Source organism: Marmota monax, unplaced genomic scaffold, assembly GCF_021218885.2.
Source record: "Marmota monax isolate L192 unplaced genomic scaffold, Marmota_monax_Labrador192_F-V1.1 WCK01_AAM20220418_F8-fsc00007, whole genome shotgun sequence".
In the NCBI taxonomy this organism is placed as follows: Eukaryota; Metazoa; Chordata; class Mammalia; order Rodentia; family Sciuridae; genus Marmota; species Marmota monax.
The window spans coordinates 12167852-12192442 of NW_026692781.1; the positions used below are offsets into that span (position 1 = coordinate 12167852).

The window sequence follows — 24591 nt, forward strand, 5'->3', positions numbered from 1 at the left end:
TGAAAAGCCACAAACTCCAAATATTTTTATCTAAATCCTTGGAAGCAATATTCTCAGGATTCTGTCATTTATGACACAAAATAAATTTTTTGATTTATCTATACATTCTACGGAAATATTTTTATGGCAAATGAGTTGACCTACATTTATGTACATTTCTAAAAGTCCTTTCCTTCTCACCTAGTTCTATCTGATGGGGCCAGTTATTGCTTCAAAGAGCAGATCAAATACCACCTCTTTCAAGAAGCCCCTTCAGAGCCCCTTTCTTCATGCCTATGACCCCAACCCAAGTGCCTCATACACTGTATCAATTTATTAAATTGGTAAAAAAAATCATCTGAGGTCCTATAATTCTCTATGAGTTTATAATCTTTTACTGTTCCAATTCCACCATAGAAATAACCACAATCAAGGACTCCTTTCATTTAAATATCTTCTAATATCATCATATTTTATGTTGACCTTCTGTACTGGAACATTAGTCATTAGCACTAGCAAAAAGCAAACCCATATCCAGAGGTTAAGTTACAAAGTGTTTTTAATCAAATAGGACTATGGCAGTCAACAAACTTAAGCAAACTAATTTGAGGTTTGCCTTACTACAAATCATATAAATATTCAACCAGATTCTATTCAATATGAAGGCAAGAGCTTCAGACCAGATCTTCAGTTATTTGAAAAGTCTCGGTTTTAAGATAAGCTGACAAATAAACTACTAGACAAGGAGTTAAAATTTCAGAACAAAAAGTACACCACTTTTGCCAAGGTCAACTGCTCTTCAGGGGCAAAAAATAATGTTCTTTTTATTAGCAATTTGGGATAACAATTAAATAACATTCATTTTTATTGAGGTTTTTATATAAGAACTGAGAAAACAATTCTTTATTATAGTGATAAAAATACAAGAGAAAACGCTGAGTTTCTGAAACACAGTAATCTTCCTGTCTTCTCTTGTCTTCCTTTGGGCCATGTGTGGTAGTGTGGTGATCCTCAATTAAAAATCTTGCTTATAAGGAAGATAAAGACCAAGGAATAACAAGAATACTGCTGAGGCTTATAATGAAAAGCAAGCTTTTAAAAAAAAAAAGACAAAGTAATTATTTTCAATTATATTACATCTGATGAAATATAAAAAACCTCCTATTTCATTCTAGATAACATGAAAAAAGCTCTTTGATCCATGAATAGGCTAATCGAACAGCTATTCACATAATTCCTGTCTTTTCAGGGAGAGCAGCAATCAGTGATCAAAAAGGAAAGTACAAGTCATGCAAGACACGAAATCTTACTTTTTCATCATCTTCAGTAAATGGAGCACCTTCAGGAATCTTATTTATAGCCTGGGCCACACCAATAATCTCACCATCACTGCTTCGAATGGGCATGCACAATAGTGATTTTGTCTTATATCCCGTTAGCTTGTCAATTTCATCATTGAATCTTCGATCCTACAAATAAGACAGAGAAAACATAAGCTGCAAAGTTATTGTTATTAGGGAACAGGAATAATTCTGTATACAATAGTCTATCACTAGGAATTTTCTCCTGGGATTTTTTTTTTTTTTAAGTTGTAGATGGACACAATACCTTCATTTTATTTGTTTATTTTTACGTGATGCTGGGGATTGAACCCAGTGCCTCACACATTCTAGGCAAGCGTTCTACCACTGAGCCACAACCCTGGCCCTCTCCTGTGGATTTTTAATCCCAACAGTAGATTCGACTTCGTGTTTAATTCACCAATACAGCATAAATTATAATAAATCATCACTATAGTTGTTAGTAATGGTAAGTGAAGAGAGACTTAAACTGAACTGCAACATATCAAAATTGGGGGAGGGACAGGTGTCCTAAGTGAACCCCACAGTATGCTACTTATTAAAATATTATTAAAATTATTTGTGAAAAAAAGAACCTATAAATTCATAGTGATATTTTGAAAAACTCCCAAAAGGGGTGGGAGAGGAGGAGATAAAAGTCTTATCTATAGAATGCCAGCTTTAAAAATGTAGAGTGAATGATAAAATTATGTACTATCTATTTTGCAACACAAATATAATAATGGTTCCAAGCAGGGATCATCAATGGACACTGATACCATTGGGTAAATGCTGTTGCTAAGCAATATATTCACATGATCTTCAAGTGCTACCCCTAAGATTTCTTATTAATTACAGTCATCACAGGTTTCTTTATAATGAAGAGATCTATCAGACACTACCTTAAACAAGTAACTAAATTAAGCATGATCAATAATGAACAAAGAACGTGAGTGTTCTTGCCAAATGTGTAGCATGAGTCTAATTATCCAGGAAAAGAAAATTAAGAAATGTGCAGATTACTGGTCATTCTATCAGAAACCTGACCTGGATGCTTCAAAAGTGTTAAAATTGTGAGAGACAAAAGTAATTAAAAATAAAATCAAAATAAAACCACAGGAGCTGTTTGGTTTAAAGAAGACTTAAGAGGCCTAAAGCCCAAATAGAGTGTATGACGATTCTTTACTGACAATTTCAAATATTTCACAAAGGATATTTTTTGGGGGAGACAACTGGCAAAAGTTGAGCATGGACTTAATGTTAGATAATATAATAAAACCACTGCAAGGAAGATGATAAGCTGGAACTAGGCTTGCTGTTTCAAGCCAGGGTCAAGAGCAAAGCTCCTTAAACACTCCAGGAAGCTTAACACACACACACACACACACACACACACACACACACACACCCCTACTGCCCCAGCTAGAGATAAGGATTTAATCCAATGGTTTAAGGAGGCTGGCTTTGGATAAGGTGATGGCCTTAAGACCAAACTAACACCGCATCTGGTCACCTGGTGGACCTCTTATGTGGCACCTCCAATATCACAAGGAGAGCCATGATAAGACCTGGTTCTGGTTTTGGGACCCATGGAGCCCACCCTTAATCAGAGGTGGAGAGCCTAAAGGAGAGAAGAAAATTGAAACCAAATCTCTTGTTCAAAATGAACATTTAACCAAACTTTCAGGAAAACACTTATTTTTATTTTTATTTTTAAATTCACCAAGGAACCATTATGTGTCAGTCTGCAAGAGAGGAGATACACAGAAAGGAAAAAGAAGCATCTCTGCCTCATGAGCTTGCAATCTACTAGGTAAGGCAGATGACACATGAATATTTAAAGATATACTGTGATAAGTGATACTGAGGAAAAGAACAAGGTGCGTAAGAGAGGCAAAGAAAGAGGAAAATAACTTTCCAGGAAGATGGATAGTTGCCTACAAAAGTCCTGAACAAACAAATTAAAAACATAGTAAGTGAACAACCCACAATAAAAAATTAAAAAAAAAAAAAAAAAAAAAAAAAAACATAGTAAGTTCAAAAGACACCACAGTTAATGTGGTACAGGGTAGGAAGCCAAACGGAGAATGAAAGAGCTGGACAGGAACCAAATGGTGACAAGACTTCTTGGCCTGTAAAGGAATTATATTTAAACCTAAATGCAATGGAAATCTGTGGAAGAACCTGAAGCAGAAGAAGGGCATGGTTCCCTCTCTGGCAATTAGTATTCTCTGAAATTATCTTACTAGTTTACTTGTTCTCCATTGACTAGAATATAAGATCTCAGCAGAAATTTCTCTTCTTATTTACTTATTTACTGCTTCATCCTGGAATATTGTAGGGGCTGAATACTATTTTTAAATAATTTATTTTTAATTGTGCTACAGTTATGCAAAATATAGAAAAGTTTTTAAGACCCTGAGTCCCCAATGTTCCCTCCCTGGCATATATGTAGAGATGTTTTTGCACACAAACAGAAGAGTGAAACACAAATATTCACTAAAAAATCACTTATGAAAATAAGAAGTCACTTGCATGCTGATCAACAGAAAAACAAGTAAATTATCACATCTCTATTTGATATCACATTATACAACAATTTAAATGAATAAACTAGAGCTACTTGTATCAACATGAACAAATATCAAAGACATATTGGGCTGGTGCTGTAGCTCAGTGGTAGAGCACTTGCCTAGCATGTGTGAGGCACTGAGTTCGATCCTCAGCACCACATAAAAATAAATAAATAAAAATAAAGATATTGTGTTATCTACATCTAAAAAGAATTTTTTTAAATGTTAACTAGAACAAGCTGCAGTCTAATACCATCTGTGTACTCTATGTAAAAAACTGGTAAGTTTTTTAAAACAATATGAAATATTATTTATTGATTCAAATATGGAATAAAAATATAAAATATGCATGAGAAAAATAAATATCAAATTTATATTAGTAGTCACCTGTAGAAAGTAAGGGAGAAAATGGCATTAGGGAAAAGTATAGAGGAGGTTTCAATTCTAACAATAAATTTTATTTCTTTATAAGAACAACTAGGGAATGAGAAGGTGGCTCTCCTGAAGATGGAATGTCCTGTGTGGTGTCCTAGGAGGCTGATCAGCATTTCTCCAGAATGGTATGGATTGCAGCAAACTCATTCATGTGTCACCTAGCCATCTTTCTATTCCCAAGGCTAGTGAGCGGGTTATTAGTGTTTTGCTCCTAAGTCTGTATCTAGCTGCTGATCTGAATCCTTGCTCCAAGATATACTACTTTCTGGTAGCATCCCTCACTTTCCACGGTCCCTAGTCCTTGGACAAGTTGTTTCTGACTATGTCCATGGAGATGCATGGCACCAAGTTGCCAAGGCAGACATTTTGACACTCTCAGCATTATTTGCTGAGCTTTGTTATTTCAACTATCACAGAACTGTAGAAGTTCTAACCTTTCTGGCTTAGTACCTGAAGAGCTGACTGGGCACCTCTTTACCTCTGCTTTGTCATGCCATTCAACTGACAGAAGGAGGAAACAACAGAGACATCCACTGTTGAGACAAACCTCTTCTCCCCTCATGTACTTATTTTCATAATTTAATCTTTGAGTAAAAGTTTGAGATTAATTGTATCTAAGAAATTATGAGACTCAAGCAACTCATTGAGACCATGGCTCTATATAAACTATTAAAAAAAAAAAAGTATTGGGGGTGTGGCTCGGTGGTTGAGCACCCCAGGATTCAATCCCAGATGCCAAAAAAAAAAAAAAAGAGAGAGAGAGACAAGGGAGTGCAATAGAGAGACTGATTTCTGTCTTCCACCGGCGCTGGGTTGGCGTAAGCCTCTCCCTCGCCCAGCCTAGGTCTGACCCAGCTTCCACCCCTGCGTGGAACTGTGTGGCCGCTCATTCCCCTGGAGATGCTGCAGTGATGGGGGCCTTAGCAGGTAGTGCAGCCTACTTCCAGAGGGACAGTATGTTCTGGTTCACAGTCATCACCCTCTCCTTTGGCTACTACAAGTGTGTTGTCCTCTGGCCTCAGAGTGTTCCTTATCAGAGCCTTGGACCCCTGGGCTACTTTACTCAGTATTTGGTGAACCACCATCACACCCTCCTGAATAATGGGTATTGGCTTGCCTGGCTGATTCAGGGGGAGAGTCCTTATATGCCATGGTATTGTGCAACCTCTCCAGTAGAATCTCGCTTCCCCCACTGGGGGGCTTGAGGCAGAGAGCAAGAGGAGCCGTCCTGGAGCTTGGTTTAAAGGTATAAAGGAATTACAGACAATCGGGCTCAACTACTCTGGTTCTTGCAGACTTTCCTCTTTGGGATAGCATCTCTCTCCATCTTGATTGCTTACAGGCCAAAGTGGAAAAAATACAGTTAAAGGAGATAGCCAAAACTTCCTCTCCACTTTTACATTCAGACTCTCTTTTGGGGGGTGCTAAGTTTACTTGATGATCTTTCTACATTCTAAAAGTGCCTGTCCTACAAAGGTATTTAAGACCCTCTCAATGTTCATTTTTTTTTTTTTCATATGCTCTGGTTGAGCTTGTGTAGACTAGTTGTTACCTAAGAAAGAAATAAGAAAAAAAAAAAAAAACTCTGGCTTTTCAAGTTCTGCAGAAAACTTGAATGGCAGCAGATTTGCAGCCTCCCCCTCTGAGGCCCTTGGCTGTGCTGGTCCTCTCTGTCTTCAGGGCTGAAACGAGTACTAGATTTGCTTGCTGGTGAGCCTGTGCTCCCTGTTTCTGAGTAAAACATCTCTTCTAATTTTTTTCTCACCTTTCTGAACCAAAATGAAATGACACTTCCATAATATATTTGTTAGGCACCTGTGAGCCAGGATCTTATCTCCTCAATTAAGCAGTTGTGTAAAGGCCCAAAGGACCTGCCAAGAACCAAGAGCAGAGGACCAGGGCACAGTCTCCCTGATGTTGCCAGCCAGCAGTGATCCTTCCTTGCACACAGCCCCAGGGACACAGTGCTCTGTGGTAGGCAGAGTGTGATGGCCACTGCTAGATTGCCCCTTCAATTCAGGGCCACAACTCAGGCAGCTGTCCTTTGCCCCGGGGCACCTGTTCCCACCTGTGCATCAGCAGTGGTTCTCCTCCAGTGTTATTGACAGAGGAGGGAAGCACTTCACTTTCTACTTGTTCTGTATCATTATTCCATGTACTTCATCTCCTAGAACAGTACAGGATGCCTTCAGTAGTGGTACCATCTTTCTGTGGGCCCTCTTCGGAAACGTGGATTGTTCCCCACGCTCCTGTTTTCTGTCGCTTTCTTCATCCAGCCCTAGCTTACTCAGTCACACCCACATTCCTCTCTAGAGATCCAAACCTCTGGGTTTTCCAGCTGGTTACTACCTCCCTGATTATCCTGAATGTACTTTATTACTACTGGCCTTTGGGGAGAGGTTCCCTAACTCTGTCCCTTTAACTTGGCAGAATGGTGCCGTCACCCTTAGGAGCCATTAGGGCTTCTTCCCTGGAGAGCATCTGCTTGTTCTCTGGAAGCTATTCCTCATTTCCCTTTGTGATTCCTTGGGCAGGTTGTTGTATTAGCAAACATTTATAAGAAACAACTCTCCCCAAAAAGAAAGCCCCCATGAGAGATCATGAGCTATGAATTGTTTTTACTGGAGATAAATTTTTTTGCAAATATATCTCAGTCTTTCCTGATCTTTCTCTTGGAGTAGGGGTTACTTTTTTTTTTTAAAGAGAGAGAGAGAGAGAGAGAGAATTTTTAATATTTATTTTTTAGTTTTCAGCGGACACAACATCTTTGTCTGTATGTGGTGCTGAGGATCGAACCTGGGCCGCACACATGCCAGGCAAGTGCGCTACCGCTTGAGCCACATCCCCACCCAAGGGGTTACTTTTGAGTAAAGAAAAAAATTTTGACCAGGAGTTAAGTATCATGGAGATCCAACCCAGATTTTTTTTAAAGCATAGCTGTCTCCAAATGACATTAATAATGACAGTAATACTGGTGGTGCCCAGAACAATATGGCAGATGATTGAATGAAATAGACTAAATAAATAAAATGCTGTGACTGTCAAAAAATTTTTAATAAAGAAATTATGAGACTGAATTCCTCATTTCAGTGAGTTGATGGGATTTTTTCCATCACAGGATTTGAGCTTCTCACAAGACTCACAGTGCAACTAAACATTATGTATGAGATTTGCCTTTTAATTTACCAATCTGTAAAAGAGGATCCAGCTTTATTAACATAATACATGACCAAACATCTTCTATGTTTGTTCTGGTAATGAAAGACAAAAAGAAAGACTGCTACTTCTTAAGTAAAGACTTTGCAAAATATTTATACAGTGTTTAATTTTTGAAAACTTCCCCTTCTGTCTAGTTGATACCAGCTACTGATGCTACATGTCCTAGGGAAATTTTAAAAATTAGAAAATGTTGCTATTTCATATTACCATTTCCTAAATCCTAGGAAGAGGAGCTTGGAAAACTTTTAATATAAAGAAGTTTCATTTAAGATGGAGGTCTCCCTTGCAGATGTTATCCCAATATTACAAATTCTAAACTAAGAACTCAAACATGTTTGGCACTTGTCCTAAATAATCTGCCTACAAATATAAAAATGCAAAAAATATGTCATTTTTCACTGTGTTAAGCTCTAAAGTGAAAATGCATTCTACGAAATAAATTTTTTTATATTAAATGCTATGTAATAAAAATTTATTCCACCCATTTATAGAAAAGGTATATGAAGCAAATATAGTATGATGGTAAGATTTCATGAACATAGATAACCTATTCTTACCTAAATGTTTGAAATATTTGGTTTTTAAAAAGTAAGACCATTCTTAAAAACTAAGAACTTTGTTGAGGATAATACAGAATTGGAATAGGAACTACCAGGTAGTTCAGGAGTCCAGATAAAGCATAAAGATGGTCTGGGTTAAGAAAAGGTAAATAGAGTTAAATAAAAGTAAACAGATATGCGAGTAGTTGTATCTACAGTACTTTTTGATCAATTGGTTGGAAAGGAGAGAACAGAGAAAGAAAAATGAGTCTCAGTTTTCTGTGACAGAAACTACGTAAATGGAAATGCCATTTACTAAGATGGGGTAGTTTGAGATGAAGTAAAAATTTACACATGAAGAGAGCAAAGAAGTTTGATGAATCAATTTATTTAACAAGGTTAGGTGCATCCTTTGATGACTGACTGTATGTGAGAAAGTTTCCAAAATGACCAATGCCTGTATTACAATCCATCACAAATTGAATCAATCAATACTAGATATTGATATTTTTAAATGTTCCTATATGATTCTCACATGAGAACCACTATTGTAAATGATGAGTTTAGTCACTAGTGAGATCAATAAAATTCATTGATGGGGAAAGCCTTAAAATGGGAAAGAACAAGGAGAGTAGCACATATTTAGATGGTTGCATATCTATGGAGTGGATGGTGATGAGCTGGACTTGAAATCCACTCTGAAGTAGGCATTACCTTTATGTCAGTCTAAATCTCTAGAACATAAAAGTCTCGTTTCCATCAAAATCCAACTGAGTACCAAACAGCAAGCCTATGTAATATTCAACACTGAAGTTTCCAAAATCACATAAGTGTAGACACTAGGATGTTTCAGTATGACCACACAAATGTCATAAACTACACCCCCACCCCCACCATTACTACCACTATTCAACCAACTCTCTGGTAAACTTTTAACTTGAGGAGAAAAAAAATTACTATATTGATAAATGTGATAAGTATCAATCTTCCCATTCATAAGCTAGAAAGTGAGATTTATTCCATGAAGTCTCAGAGTTTGTTTTTTTTTTAAATAAAGCATCTTGAGACATGCTTTGCCCATGAAGGATAATTCTCACAAATTAACTCAAACCTTAGAATCAAGTTAATCTTATCTAGTGTGAGGTCAGAAGAGCTGATGCAAGTGCACACTTTCTTATGTGTATGTTAATCTCTAGGGTAATCTCCAATTTAGAAAGTTGAGAAAACTGAGCCCAAATTTGAGTCATAAATTAGTTTTAGGAGATGAAGAAAATTAGGGAAATGATTAAAGAAATATATGACTCTTTACATTAACAAGGGAAGGAAAGTTCAATAATAGAAGATATTAAAAATACATATCACCAGTCAAGTAATAAGGACAAATGAGTGCAATGGGAGGGGAAACGGGGTATTATGGCACAAAGTCTGGGACCACACTAGTCCAAGGGCACAGAAAACCTCCCAAAGAAAGTGAACTTCTCAGGCTGATCCCTGGAGGGTCAATAAGAATTATCCAGAAGAGGGAGGGAAAGAATGAGGAGGGGTAAGGAAAGTCTTCCCAAAAAAGAGAATAGTATGTTCAAAGCCCACAGGCAATAAAAAGTTGGTCAATTTAAAGATCAGAAAGAAGGGATGGATGGCTCTTATGGGAAGAGGTAGAAATGGCGCAGGAAAGACTAGGAGGAAGCTGATTAGCGGTCCTGGTGACCAGGTTTAGAACTAAAAATTTATCATAAAGGAAGGGGTGGGAAGGTCACTAGAGGGTTTTAAGAAGATGGTGGAATGAGATGGACATCATTACCCTAAGTACATGTATGACTGCATATATGGTGCAACACATTGTGTACAACGGGAGAAATGTGTGTTGTGCTGCAGTTGTGTACAATGAATAAAAATGCATTCTGCTGTCATATATACCTAATTAAAATAAATAAATAATTTGTTTTTTAAAAAAGAAGGTGGGTGATAATTTTAGAAAGACTTTTCTGAACACATGTAAAAAATGAACTGGAAATAAGAAATCCAGTTCATCTCTGGGCTGCAATGGCAGTTAGTGGCAGTAGAGTTGGCAGAAAATGGACTGAATTGAAAGATATTTAGAAGATAGAATCACGAGGACTTAACTGATTAATTTAATGAAAGGTTGTGAAAGGAAAAGAATTACAAAACTGCATTTTTCTGGTGCAGGTTGGGTGGTGGGGTGATTCACTGAGTGGGGAACAGATTTCAAGGTGGGGAGTTTCATCATGGATGTTTTGAGGTTGAGTTGACTATGGGTCATTTCCATATAGTGGTGATACCCCAAAATTTGTGTATATATTTTTATTTATTTATTTATGTGCTTATTTATTTATTATTTTCAGTAAAATAATTCGGAATAAAAGTAAGGTGACTTAGGTAAGGACAAGAACTTCGCCCAATCAATAACTTTTAAACTAAGAATCTCCAGGGTTTTGCCACATTCACCAACAAAGATTCACAGAAAGCTGGATATGAAAGAAAAGGGACCAATAAGGTAGAAACATTGGGCTTATTTGTTTCTAAAAATGGAAAATGGAATAGAGAGCTAACAAACGCCTCTAGGTCTGTAATGAAATATCACAAGGAGAATGGTGCACAATTTTTATTCATCTCCCTTAGGACAAAAGAACAAGAAATGACCTATAACAGGAAAGATTTCTAATAAATTAAGGTAAGAGGTTCTTTAATAAGGTTGTTAAAATCTGGAATGAGTTTCTTATGATTGTGGTGGGCTCTTCTTGCTTCGAGTATTTTTATGTCATAATATTTTTCCTATCGGGTATTTTAAGCATAATTACTCTTGAGAAGTGCAGGGATCTCCTCAGTGTCTGTTGTGCAGACCTATTTTTTATATGTGACACTCAGCTATGATTTTAAACATTTAGAGAGATAAAATCCTGAGGCCAAAAGCAATTTTTACTTTTTGCAAGAGAACTGAGCTATATCCCCTAAATTACCTAAAGAATAGGAATTACTGATGGCATTTACCTGTATATAAATGGATAGAGCTGGAGAATATCATGCTAAGCAAAATAAGCCAATCCCAAATAAACCAGGTTGAATGTTTTCTCTGATATGCAGATGCTAATTCACAATAAAGGGTCAGGGAGGCTAGGGAAGAATAGAGTTACTTTGAATTAGGCAGAGGGGAGTGAAGAGAGGGGAGGGGGTATTGGGGTAGGAAGAATAGTAGAATGAATCAGACATTATTACCCTCTGTGCATATATGACTACATGACCAGTGTGGTTTACATCCTATAAAACCATAAGAATGAGAATTTATACTATATTCATGTATGATGTTTAAAAGTACATATTTTAAAGGCACATGAGAAGTCTTGAGGAACAAAAGTAATCCATCCCCTCTTTCTGTTTTCTCAGAGAAGCCACTCCACAGCAGGAGCTAGGGTTAAGAGTCTCAGGTAGGTCTCAGGCTTATAGCAATGATGGGTTACCTGTGATCTCTTTTATCCCCCCTTGTATTGAAGTGTTTCTATCCCCAGCACTTTAGCAAAATTTTCGTCTGCTCTTGATTAAGCCAAGAACTAGTTATGAGCATTATTTAACCTGTTAGGACTTTTTCTTAAACCATAATCTCAACTCCACATTGGGTCTTAAAGGCAAGATGCTCAAACTTTTCAAGTCTAATAAACTGATGACAAAAGCTCATTCATTCCATGAGTCTTTCAAATGAATTTGTACTTAGTATGTCCATCAATTATAAAAGAAAAGTGATATAGGGATACATGTATATGTGGTATTTCTTCAGCCTATAAGCACTGTTAAGTGTGTATTGCAATAAAATAGTCATTGGTAACCCTTACTAATTTCAGAATCACCTGGGAAGCTAAGGGATGTCTTAGGCCAACCTTGACCAATTAAATCCTAAGGAGGGGTATGCAGGGGATCTGACGTCTGGCTATTGGTCAAGACTAAGACTCACTGAATTAGAGGGTCACTTAATAAATCCAAGGTCTCTGTGGTCCAAAAGAAATAGACTGTAAATCATGCTTTAGAGCTTACAGGATTGGTTTGTTAGTTTTATTTTATTTTGTTATATTTTTCTTCCACATCCCTGAAGGCTTAATGGACTGGACCTAAACACCTTTCCCATCACCCCACTATCTCACCACCCCAAATAAAGTTTTGGAGACAAAGTTCAGACACATCTTTCATCTATGTTCATTTTCAAATGCCTTATGGAGTTTCAGTGTAGAGAAGCTAATGGAAATACAAAGTATAAAATAAATAATCCATTGAATCTCTAGCCAATAGATTGCCAAAATCTCTGAAGCTCAAAAGAAAATTGCTTTCACTGGTTCATCAATTAGTTATGCTCCTTTAATTCCAATTCATAAAAGCATCTCCTTACAGTTATAAATTATCATTAGACATCATTTTACAGAAAAATACTTGGAAGGCTAAGTTCTTGAAATTTTTGATTAGTCTTTAATGATTTGAGATGTATTATTCAGCCTTTCTTCATAGAAAGAACAACTAATTATTCTGAATTGATGGAAGACTTGATATGTGATTGCCTAAAAACAAAGACACAGCATATGGTAATGATAGCTAATGCTTTGGGCCTCCTAATTGAGTTCTTGTTTAGAAAATGTACAAAATTATCACTGTTCTTAGTATGTGTTTTGCAGAATGTCATTACTCTACAGTAAACAAAAATCTTGTCTCTCTGATTTCTTTCACAAACAACAAGAATAATTATGAATAATATAAAATATTAACAAAAATATTTATGTTTTGAAGCTTCACTCTTCTATACACCTGGATTGGCAGGGTTGGTGGTAGAGCAATTTGTACGTGTGCATAAGTTGGCTCCAGCTGGTAAATATTTAATGGGCATGCTTTCATTTAAGACTTCCAAATTGAATTAGTGGTTAACAGACACCATAAAAAATGTAATATGAGGTTTTGAAAGAGATTGTTATCACCATGTTATTTGAAGGAGTATCCCTCCTTTATTAAATTGCTAAAATAAACTTTGTTTACTGATCCTATTTCTCTGTTCTTCCTAACTAGGCTCTTTTGTTTTGATCCCATCATGCTGTCATCATTATTATTTATCTTTCTTAAACTAAATACAAGTACATCTCTGGTTGGTGGGGAACAGAAAAGTGGAAGGACCACACTGCACATCTGAAACCAAAATGCAGATTAGGTGGTAAAAAGAAAAATGATAAATTCTTAAGCTGCTTTAGTACATGGCACAGATACCTACTATAGATATATTGCAAGTATGCAGATATATTGTAAGTAGAGTGAAAATGCCACCCCATGCTTTATAAGCTTTATCATGTGAAATTAACATGTCCCTAAAAAGCCTATACCTGAAGAGAGTGCTATGGGAAGGGTCAGCTAGCCAGGAGCACCTTTCTTCCTGTCACAATGGGACCATCAAGAACTGCAATGAATCAGGAAAACTAGGCTGTAAGGTGGAACCAGAAGTCTGCAGACACAGACAAGGAATTGGTCAGCATGAGCTATTGTTCAGGTGCTAGACAAATGGTCAGGAACCAGAGAATACAGGGAAGGCCAAGGTCAAGACAGTGATGCATGAAAAGCAGTCAGGAATAAGAAAACAGATGTCACTGCACACTGGAGAGCTTGTCTCATCCATTCATTAAAATCTAACAAGGACCACCTCCAACAGAGTGTTTTTAGTCCTTTCCACCCCAGTCAAATGAGACAACTTGAAAAGTGGCCCCCAAATGGAATGATCACAGTCATTCTCAGTAAGGTCCTGACCTTTCCCATATTTATAGCAAATTACCATAATTTCTAGTAGCATAATGTATATTCAATTACATATTTTAAATGTATTTAGGTTTTTTTATTAATATGTGAAAATTACTATTACTGTTTAACAGAAGTCTAACATTAAAAAGTAACTTCTTAAAGTCTGCTGTTAAAAGTTTTAAAACATTTAAAAATGAAATTTGTTTAAAAAGTTATTGTTAAAATATGATGACAAAAATATGTGAAATTAAAATACATTTTAAAGCAACACTAATTAGAACAGTAAGAGACTATTCTAAAATAGAAAAATTGACAAAATAAAAACTATATATATATAGATAGATAGATAGATAGATATGTAAAAGGGAATAAAATATATTTACTTAATCATAAGAGTAGCATTTCAAATTAGTGAAAAATTATGATTGTTCAGTAATTTACATACTTGAGGAATGTAAGTCCGATCTCTATAACATACCATATGTCAAATTAATGTCAATCTGAATGAAAAGTTAAAGATAATCATCTCTTAATAAATTGCAAAAGTAGGACACAAGATTTGTTCAAATCCTGCCAAGACATAATTTTTGTTTTAATATGAAATACTAGGAGAAAAAAATTGTTTTAATATTAGTAGTTATAGTCAATATTCTGAGAATGCACATATTCCACATATTATCAAGAAAATTTTAAATCTGCCCTCAGAAAATGTAATGGCTTAATATTAAAATGTTAGCCTTCTTTTTCATCAAATCTTTAGGCATCCAATAAAAGTAAGATTAATTCCATTTCCTTTATTCTATTTCAGTTAAGATTCTTATCAGAAAGGCAAATGGCCAAAAGTTTTCAGTAGCAGAATACTGGCAAGATAAGCAACAAACTAAATCATTATTTACTTCAGTTGAAAAATTATATTTAAAAAATTTTATTATTTAAAAAGTTAGATGTCAAAACTAAAATAACATAACAATAGAAGAAAAATAACAACTTTTGCCTGATTTCATGATGATAAAATGAAAACATAAGATCAAAAGAAGGAAACATAAAGGAAAAGACTAATAAGTTTGACTACATTAAAAAATTTTAATTTCATAGGCAGGATGTAGCTGACTGGTAGAGCACTTGCCTAGCTTGTGTAAGACTTTGTGTTCTATCCCTAGAATCACAAACACAAAAAGAAAAACTTAATCTTGTAACTAAAAATATTATAAACAGAATAAAAAATAAACTTGTAAACACATACGACTAACAAAGTGTTAAATCTTTAACATACAGAATTCTTATAGGTCAATAAGAAATAAGCAATGCATAATAAGAAATTAACAAAAGAAAAAATTTTTATGAGCTATAACTGTGAAAACTGCAAAATACAACAACAATAACAATTTTCTTAATAAATGGCAAAATTTTAAATAATATATCAATATAAAGCTTTATTGAAAGTTTTATTAAAATGCCTATATTTACACATTGCTGGTGATAATACAAACTAATACAATATATTGAAGGCAATTTGGTAATTAGTAACAAACACCTTTAAAGTTTCTATGCTGAGAACAGGCCCAGCAACCCGCAGAGGGGCAGAGCCACCCCACTCGCCTGCAAGGTAGGTGGAACTGCGACCCACCGGCAGAACAGGCCCAGCAGCCTGCTGAATGGCAGAGCAGCGCCCTCCCCCTGCGCCTGCAAGGTAGGTGGAACTGTGACCACCGGCAGAACAGGACCAGCGGCCTGCTGAGGGGCAGAGCCACCCCCTCCCCCCGCGCCTGCAAGGTAGGCAGAACTGTGACCACCGACAGAACAGGCCCAGTGGCCCGGGGAGGGGCAGAGCTGCCAACCACATCTGCAAGGTAGGTGGACCTGCGACCCACCGGCAGAATAGGCCCAGCAACCCGCGGAGGGGCAGAGCCGCCAACTGCACCTGCAAGGTAGGCGGAACTGCGACCACCAACAGAGCAGGCCAGACCTGCAACTGACAGAACAGGCCCAGCGGCCTGCAGAGGGGCAGAGCCGCTGCCTGCGCCTGCAAAGTAGGCAGAACTGTGACCACCGACAGAACAGGCCCAGCAGCCCACAGAGGGGCAGAGCCGCCACCCGCGCCTTCAAGGTAGGTGGACCTGCTACCAACCGGCAGAACAGGCCCAGCGGACTGCCGGCATGGTAGGCACATTGCCCCAATTGGAGGAGGGGCAGAGCTGCCACCCACACCTGCGAGGGAGAATTTGCATCTATACAAGAGCAATATAAATATATAGGGGGGAAATTCAATAACACAACAGTTTCACCAAGCAGAAAGAAACGCGAACAGTATGAAGAGACAAGGAAAGAAAGGACCACAAGCAATGCAGGTCAACTCAACGTTAGAAGAGGTAATATCTGCAGCAGATGGAATGTCAGATAAAGAATTCAGGATATACATGCTTCAGATGATCTGGAGTCTCAAGGAAGACATTAGACAGCAAAATCAGACAATGAAAGATCACTTCAACAATGAATTACATAAACAAATCAAAGAAGCAAAAGATCAACTATACAGGGAGATAGAGGTTATATAAAACAAACAAACAGAAATCCTAGAAATGCAGGAAGCAATAAACCAACTTAAAAACTCAATGGAGAATACTACCAGCAGAGTAGAACACTTAAAAGATAGAACATCAGACAATGAAGACAAAGTATTTCAACTTGAAAAAAACATAGACAGCTCAGCAAGACTGTTAAGAAACCATGAGCAGAACATCCAAGAAATATGGGATAACATAAAGAGACCAAACTTAAGAGTCATTGGGATACAGGAAGGTATAGAGGTCCAAACCAAAGGAATGAGCAATCTGTTCAATGAAATAATACGAGAAAACTTCCCAGACTTCAAGAATGAGACAGAATCCCAAATCCTAGAAGCCTACAGGACGCCGAATGTGCAAAATCATAAGAGATCCACACCTAGACACATTATAATGAAGATGCCCAACATACAGAATAAGGAGAGAATTTTAAAAGCTACAAGATAAAGGAAGCAGATTACATTTAGGGGTAAGCCAATCAGGATAACAGCTGATCTTTCAACACAGACTCTGAAAGCTAGAAGATCCTGGAATAACATATTTCAAACACTGAAAGAAAATGGATGCCAACCAAGAATTGTGTATCCAGCGAAATTAAGCTTCAGGATGGAAGATGAAATTAAAACCTTCCACGATAAACAAAAGTTAAAAGAATTTGCAGCTAGAAACCCATCTCTCCAAAAAATCCTCGGCAAAACATTACAGGAAGAGGAAATGGAAAATAACAATGAAAACCAACAGTGGGAGGTAGTATAGTAAAGGGAGGAAAATAATCAAAGAGGAAAACAAACCATGTTTAGTAACATAAATAAACAAATATGGCTGGAAGAACAACCCATATCTCAATAATAACCCTAAATGTTAATGGCTTAAACTCACCAATTAAGAGACACAGGCTAGTAGAATGGATCACAAAACATGACCCAACAATATGCTGCCTACAGGAGACGCATTTGATAGGAAAAGACATACATAGACTGAAGGTGAAAGGTTGGGAAAAATCATATCACTCATATGGACTTCGGAAACAAGCAGGAGTGTCCATACTCACATCAAATAAAATAGATTTCAAGCCAAAGTGAATCAAAAGGGATAAAGAGGGACACTACATACTGCTCAAGGGAACCATACACCAACAAGACATAACAATCATAAATATATATGCCCCAAACAATGGTGCAGCTATGTTCATCAAACAAACTCTTCTCAAGTTCAAGAGTCTAATAGACCACCATACAATAATCATGGGAGACTTCAACACACCTCTCTCGCCACTGGACAGATATTCCAAACAAAAGTTGAATAAGGAAACTATAGAACTCAATAACACAATTAATAACCTAGACTTAATTGACATATATAGAATATACCACCCAACATCAAGCAGTTACACTTTTTTCTCAGCAGCACATGGATCCTTCTCAAAAATAGATCATATATTATGTCACAGGGCAACTCTTAGACAATATAAAGGAGTAGAGATAATACCATGCATCTTATCTGATCATAATGGAATGAAACTGAAAATCAACGATAAAAGAAGGAAGGAAAAATCATGCATCACTTGGAGAATGAACAATAGGTTACTGAATGATCAATGGGTTATAGAAGACATCAAGGAGGAAATTTAAAAATTCTTAGAGATTAATGAAAACACAGACACAACATATCAGAATCTATGGGACACATTGAAAGCAGTTCTAAGAGGAAAATTCATTGCTTGGAATTCATTCCTTAAAAAAAGAAAAAACCAACAAATAAATGATCTCATACTTCATCTCAAAATCCTTGAAAAAGAAGAGCAAAACAACAGCAAAAGAAGTAGAAGGCAAGAAATAATTAAAATCAGAGCTGAAATTAATGAAATCGAAACAAAAGAAACAATTGAAAAAATTGACAAAACTAAAAGTTGGTTCTTTGAAAAAATAAATAAAATCGACAGACCCTTAGCCATGATAACGAAGAGAAGAAGAGAGAGAACTCAAATTACTAGCATACGGGATGAAAAAGGCAATATCGCAACAGACACTTCAGAAATACAGAAGATAATCAGAAATTATTTTGAATCCTTATACTCCAATAAAATAGAAGATAGTGAAGGCATCAATAAATTTCTTAAGTCATATGATCTGCCCAGATTGAGTCAGGAGGATATGGACAACCTAAACAGACCAATATCAATTGAGGAAATAGAAGAAACCATCAAAAGACAACCAACTAAGAAAATCCCAGGACCGGATGGGTATACAGCAGAGTTTTACAAAACCTTTAAAGAGGAACTAATACCAATACTTTTCAAGCTACTTCAGGAAATAGAAAAAGAGGGAGAACTTCCAAATTCATTCTATGAGGCCAACATCACCCTGATACCTAAACCAGACAAAGACACTTCAAAGAAAGAAAACTACAGACCAATATCTCTAATGAACCTAGATGCAAAAATCCTCAATAAAATTCTGGCGAATCGGATACAAAAACATATCAAAAAAATTGTGCACCATGACCAAGTAGGATTCATCCCTGGGATGCAAGGCTGGTTCAATATACGGAAATCAATAAATGTTATTCACCACATCAATAGACTTAAAAATAAGAACCAAATGATCATCTCGATAGATGCGGAAAAAGCATTCGACAAAGTACAGCATCCCTTTATGTTCAAAACTCTAAAAAAACTAGGGATTTCAGGAACATACCTCAATATTGTAAAAGCAATCTATGCTAAGCCTCAGGCTAGCATCATTCTGAATGGAGAAAAATTGAAGGCATTCCCTCTAAAATCTGGAACAAGACAGGGATGCCCTCTCTCACCACTTCTGTTCAACATAGTTCTCGAAACACTGGCCAGAGCAATTAGACAGACAAAAGAAATTAAAGGCATCAAAATAGGAAAAGAAGAACTTAAATTATCACTATTTGCAGATGACATGATTCTATACCTAGCAGACCCAAAAGGCTCTGCAAAGAAACTATTAGAGCTAATAAATGAATTCAGCAAAGTGGCAGGATATAAAATCAACACGCATAAATCAAAGGCATTCCTATATATCAGCGACAAATCCTCTGAAATGGAAATGAGGACAACCACTCCATTCACAATATCCTCAAAAAAAAATAAAATACTTGGGAATCAACCTAACAAAAGAGGTGAAAGACTTATACAATGAAAACTACAGAACCCTAAAGAGAGAAATAGAAGAAGATCTTAGAAGATGGAAAAATATACCCTGTTCATGGATAGGCAGAACTAACATCATCAAAATGGAGATATTACCAAAAGTTCTCTATAGGTTTAATGCAATGCCAATCAAAATCCCAATGGCATTTCTTGTAGAAATAGAGAAAGCAATCATGAAATTCATATGGAAAAATAAAAGACCCAGAATAGCAAAAACAACTCTAAGCAGGAAGTGTGAATCAGGCGGTATAGCGATACCAGACCTCAAACTATACTACAGAGCAATAGTAACAAAAACAGCATGGTACTGGTACCAAAACAGGCGGATGGACCAATGGTACAGAATAGAGGACACAGAAACCAATCCACAAAACTACAACTATCTTATATTTGATAAAGGGGCTAAAAGTGAAGCCAGATTTAAAGTTAGGTAGTCAGTGTAGTTAGATAAATCGGGTCTAATATCGAGTGAAATCTAAAATGGAGACCATGCGGAGAATGACTCCTGGAAAACACAGGACAACTCATGGAAGTCCCGAAAAGGCCCTAGGCCAAAGTCCACCTCAAAGAAATGTTAATGAACAGCCCCCAGCAAAAAGGTGCTGACTCAGAAGTCCTTCCTGACCAGATTACTTCTTTGGCCCACCTGTGTCCCACCCCTCGGGCCTTCCCACCTACATTCCATCACTGAAAGAACTATAAAAAGGGGAGACAACATCCCTTCCACGGATTCCACCTCTTGGGTCCCCTTCTTCCTCCGGGAGAAGTCTTTTCTGCTGTCCTTTAATAAACTTCTAATTTCTACTCTGACCTTGCCTCGGCGTGCTTCTTTGGTGTTATTCTTCAACATTGGGGAAGCAAGGACTCGTCACCGGTCAACAGCGGTATCAAAAGCATGAAATGGAGGAAGGATAGCATCTTCAACAAATAGTGCTGGGAAAACTGGAAATCCATATGCAACAAAATGAAACTGAATCCCTTTCTCTCGCCATGCACAAAAGTTAACTCAAAATGGATCAAGGAGCTTGATATCAAATCAGAGACACAGCGTCTGATACAAGAAAAAGTTGGCTACGATCTACATACTGTGGGGTCGTGCCGCAGTCTGGCTGGGCACAATCAGGAGCCACTTGTCAAAAGAAACTAACTTTATTTTTAGAACCACACACGCCAAACAAAATAGCCTCTCAGGAAAAACCCTCAGAGCCTCAACTGCCACCACCGGCTTTCCACAAGCCTCTCTCTCCCACCCAAGCTTCTCTCCACCTCCCACAATCCTCCTGCTCTTGAGGCCGATTGGCTGGGTCACGTGGGCGGAGCCAAAAAAGTCCCCCAATGAGCAGCTCCGTGGTCTGAAAGGGCAGGGAAACAGCCCAATGAGCATCACCGCAGAGGAGCCAATCAGCTAGATGTTGCTGGGGCCGAGGAGCCAATCAGCTAGATGTTGCTGGGGCCGCTGTGAGCCAATCATCAGCCAGCAGCTGGAAGTTTGCTGGCAGCTGGAAGTTTGCTGGGGCCCCTTTGGCTGTGGTTCTCAACAGGGTCGGGCTCCAAATTCCTCAATAGGACACCCATAGCACAAGAGTTAATAACTAGAATCAACAAATGGGACTTACTTAAACTAAAAAGTTTTTTCTCAGCAAAAGAAACAATAAGAGAGGTAAATAGGGAACCTACATCCTGGGAACAAATCTTTACTCCTCACACTTCAGATAGAGCCCCAATATCCAGAGTATACAAAGAACTCAAAAAATTAAACCACAAGAAAATGAATAACCCAATCAACAAATGGGCCAAGGACCTGAACAGACACTTCTCAGAGGAGGACATACAGTCAATCAAGAAGTACATGAAAAAATGCTCACCATCTCTAGCAGTCAGAGAAATGCAAATCAAAACCACCCTAAGATACCATCTCACTCCAGTAAGATTGGCAGCCATTATGAAGTCAAACAACAACAAGTGCTGGCGAGGATGTGGGGAAAAGGGTACACTTGTACATTGCTGGTGGGACTGCAAATTGGTGCGGCCAATTTGGAAAGCAGTATGGAGATTCCTGGGAAAGCTGGGAATGGAACCACCATTTGACCCAGCTATTGCCCTTCTCGGACTATTCCCCGAAGACCTTAAAAGAGCATGCTACAGGGACACTGCTACATCGATGTTCATAGCAGCACAGTTCACAATAGCAAGACTGTGGAACCAACCTAGATGCCCTTCAATAGATGAATGAATAAAAAAAATGTGGCAGTTATACACAATGGAGTATTACTCTGCATTAAAAAATGACAAAATCATAGAATTTGCAGGGAAATGGATGGCATTAGAACAGATTATTCTAAGTGAAGCTAGCCAATCCCTAAAAAACAAATGCCAAATATTTTCTTTGATATAAGGAAAGTAACTAAGAACAGAATTGGGAGGAAGAGCATGAGAAGAAGATTAACATTAAACAGGGGTGAGAGGTGGGAGGGAAAAGGAAAGAGAAGGGAAATTGCATGGAAATGGAAGGAGACCCTCATGGTTATACAAAATTACATACAAGAGGAAGTGAGGGGAAAGGGGAAAAACAAAAAACAAGGGGGAGAAATGAATTACAGTAGATGGGGTAGAGAGAGAAGATGGGAGGGGAAGGGAGGGGGGATAGTAGAGGATAGCAAAGGCAGTAGAATACAACAGACACTAGTATATCAATATGTAAAACAGTGGATGTGTAACCGATGTGATGCTGCAATCCGTATACGGGGTAAAAATGGGAGTTCATAACCCACTTGAATCAAAGTGTGAAATATGATTTGTCAAGAGCTATGTAATGTTTTGAACAACCAACAATAAAAATTAAAGAAAAAATATTAAAAAATAAAGTTTCTATGCTTTTCAATACAGTAATTTCATTTCTAAGGACTTATAATAAGGAAAAATTGAAAGATACCTAAATACTTAATAGGGAATTAATTATAGTATTGTTATGGTCTGAATTAATCAATACAAGTAATAAGTTATTGGTTATAGATTAGGATTAGAAAATATAGATTAATGGAATAGGAAGGATAATAGGATTATAAGATAAGTGTTATAGAATTAGTAATGTTAAGTTACCTTAGTCTGCCCTAGTTATAAGACAGAGAAGGAACAGCAAGATAGAAGAAATAATAGTACAATCATGTAATCACATAACTGTAAGACATAGGACTTAAGGTTGTTAGCAATAATATAGACAATGTAAGGTGATAAGTGTATGCCCTTAGGTTAAAAATGGTTACAAACAGTTACAGATAAGTATAGGCCAATAAAACTCTAGTTAAATATAAGAAATAGTTACAGACAAGTATAAGTTAATATAGCCATAGTGACTCCATCTTTAGGTTCCTGTGTTATAAGCTGTTTTTTTAAAAAATATTTAAAAATTTTTTTTCTTTGCTTTATACACCTGCAAATGTACTCGAACCCATGATGCACAACCACAACTGTGCTTGAACCCAGGATGTGGTTGTCAGGTTTTGCTCTGCTAAAACTGCTTTTTTTAAGCCCTTGTACCCTGCTTGCTTGCAACTTGCTATTCAAATTGGTCTTGTTCCTACCATATAATAGAAGTGCCCTTCCCTTATTGAATAGAATGGTGTACTATACTACATAATTTGCTTGTTGAACAAGTTTTATCACAAGCTAAACCTAAACAAATTGTGGGAAAATCTGACATTATGTTTAAGAAGGATATGAGAATTTATTTGATAAACTCCAAAGCACAACATCCCTGTGTTCATATTTTCACATTGTGTGTAGATAATGTACTACAGGAGGTTATCCGTCGACCTGGTTTTATCATCAGATGTCAAAGTCATGTTCAGTTGCGTGGATTTTTGATGAAAATGGGATTATCAAAACTCTTAAAGGGAAATTAATTAATATATTTGACAAAAAGTAGAATATTTAAATCAACTAAAAGACAATAGCAACATAATTCTGTTGGGGAACTCCTAAAAAGACTTCCCTAAAAGACTTAGAATGGCAGCTAGAGTAGCAATTGTGAATACATTCTGAAAATTATATACGTAAATGATAGAGTCAGTTAACTCTTAGAAAATCACATAGACTTATAAAACAGGTTTAGTACAATTTATTACTTAACAGAGGTAGCCAACACCATCCTACTTAAGATTCTGTAAACAAGCATTCTTTAGGAACACCTCTCTGTCATAGGACAGACTGATGCAAAAACTGCTCATCTTATCATCTTATGAAAAGACCCCTACATTCTTTCACTTAAAGTTTTCCTTTATGTACTTCTGTATTTTCAAATATGTTGCATCCATCAGTTGGAAACTCCTTTTTCTCCACCTCTTTCAACATACTCCACATCATGTTTTTTTTTAAATATTTATTTATTGTTTAGTAGTAGCTGGACACAATACCTTTATTTATTTATTTTTATGTGGTGCTGAGTATCAAACCCAGGGCCTCGCATGTTCTAGGCAAGTGTTCTACTGCTGAGCCACAACCCCAGCCCCCCTCCCATCATGTTTTTTTAACAAACTGAAAAGAAAAAGAAAGAAAAAACAACTTAGAGGTAACATTAGAAAATAACTCCCTAATTTTTCAAAGTTGATTTTACCATTTAATGTTGATGTTATCACACATTTCTGAAGAGTCTTTTTATACTGGGAAAATTTATGTGAGCTTGAAAAGAAATTTTATGAAGTCGTCAGGTATTGCTCTTTTTGTAATTCGGATAAATTGCCCTGATCTTATCACCATCTCCTGGGGGACACTGGATGACTGAGTTCTTAAATGATCAGGAAAATGCAAATTTAAATTTAAACCACAATGAAATACCATTTTCAACACACCAGTAAGTTTTAAAATATGACAGTATAAACTGTTAGCAAGAATACAGAGCAACAGGAATTAGTACATGTTGCTAGAAAGAGTATAATTGGTACAGCTATTTTGGAAAACACTTTGTCATTAACTAGTAAATTTGATAATGTG

The 24591-nt window shown here is 36.9% G+C and overlaps 1 protein-coding gene and 2 pseudogenes across 1 annotated transcript in view; 2 read left to right on the plus strand and 1 right to left on the minus strand.

Annotated features, from left to right (window-relative positions):
• The window catches only part of Pde11a (phosphodiesterase 11A), a 381530-nt gene that overhangs the window by 328791 nt on the left and 28148 nt on the right, over window positions 1–24591 (minus strand). The window contains exon 2 of the mRNA XM_046447555.2: window positions 1290–1448. Within this exon, the coding sequence (XP_046303511.1) occupies window positions 1290–1448 (159 nt within the window). The remainder of the gene's footprint in view (window positions 1–1289; window positions 1449–24591) is intronic.
• LOC124094620 (transmembrane protein 254-like) lies at window positions 5239–5694 on the plus strand (annotated as a pseudogene).
• Window positions 5943–23702, plus strand: LOC124094621 (cytosolic 5'-nucleotidase 3A-like; annotated as a pseudogene).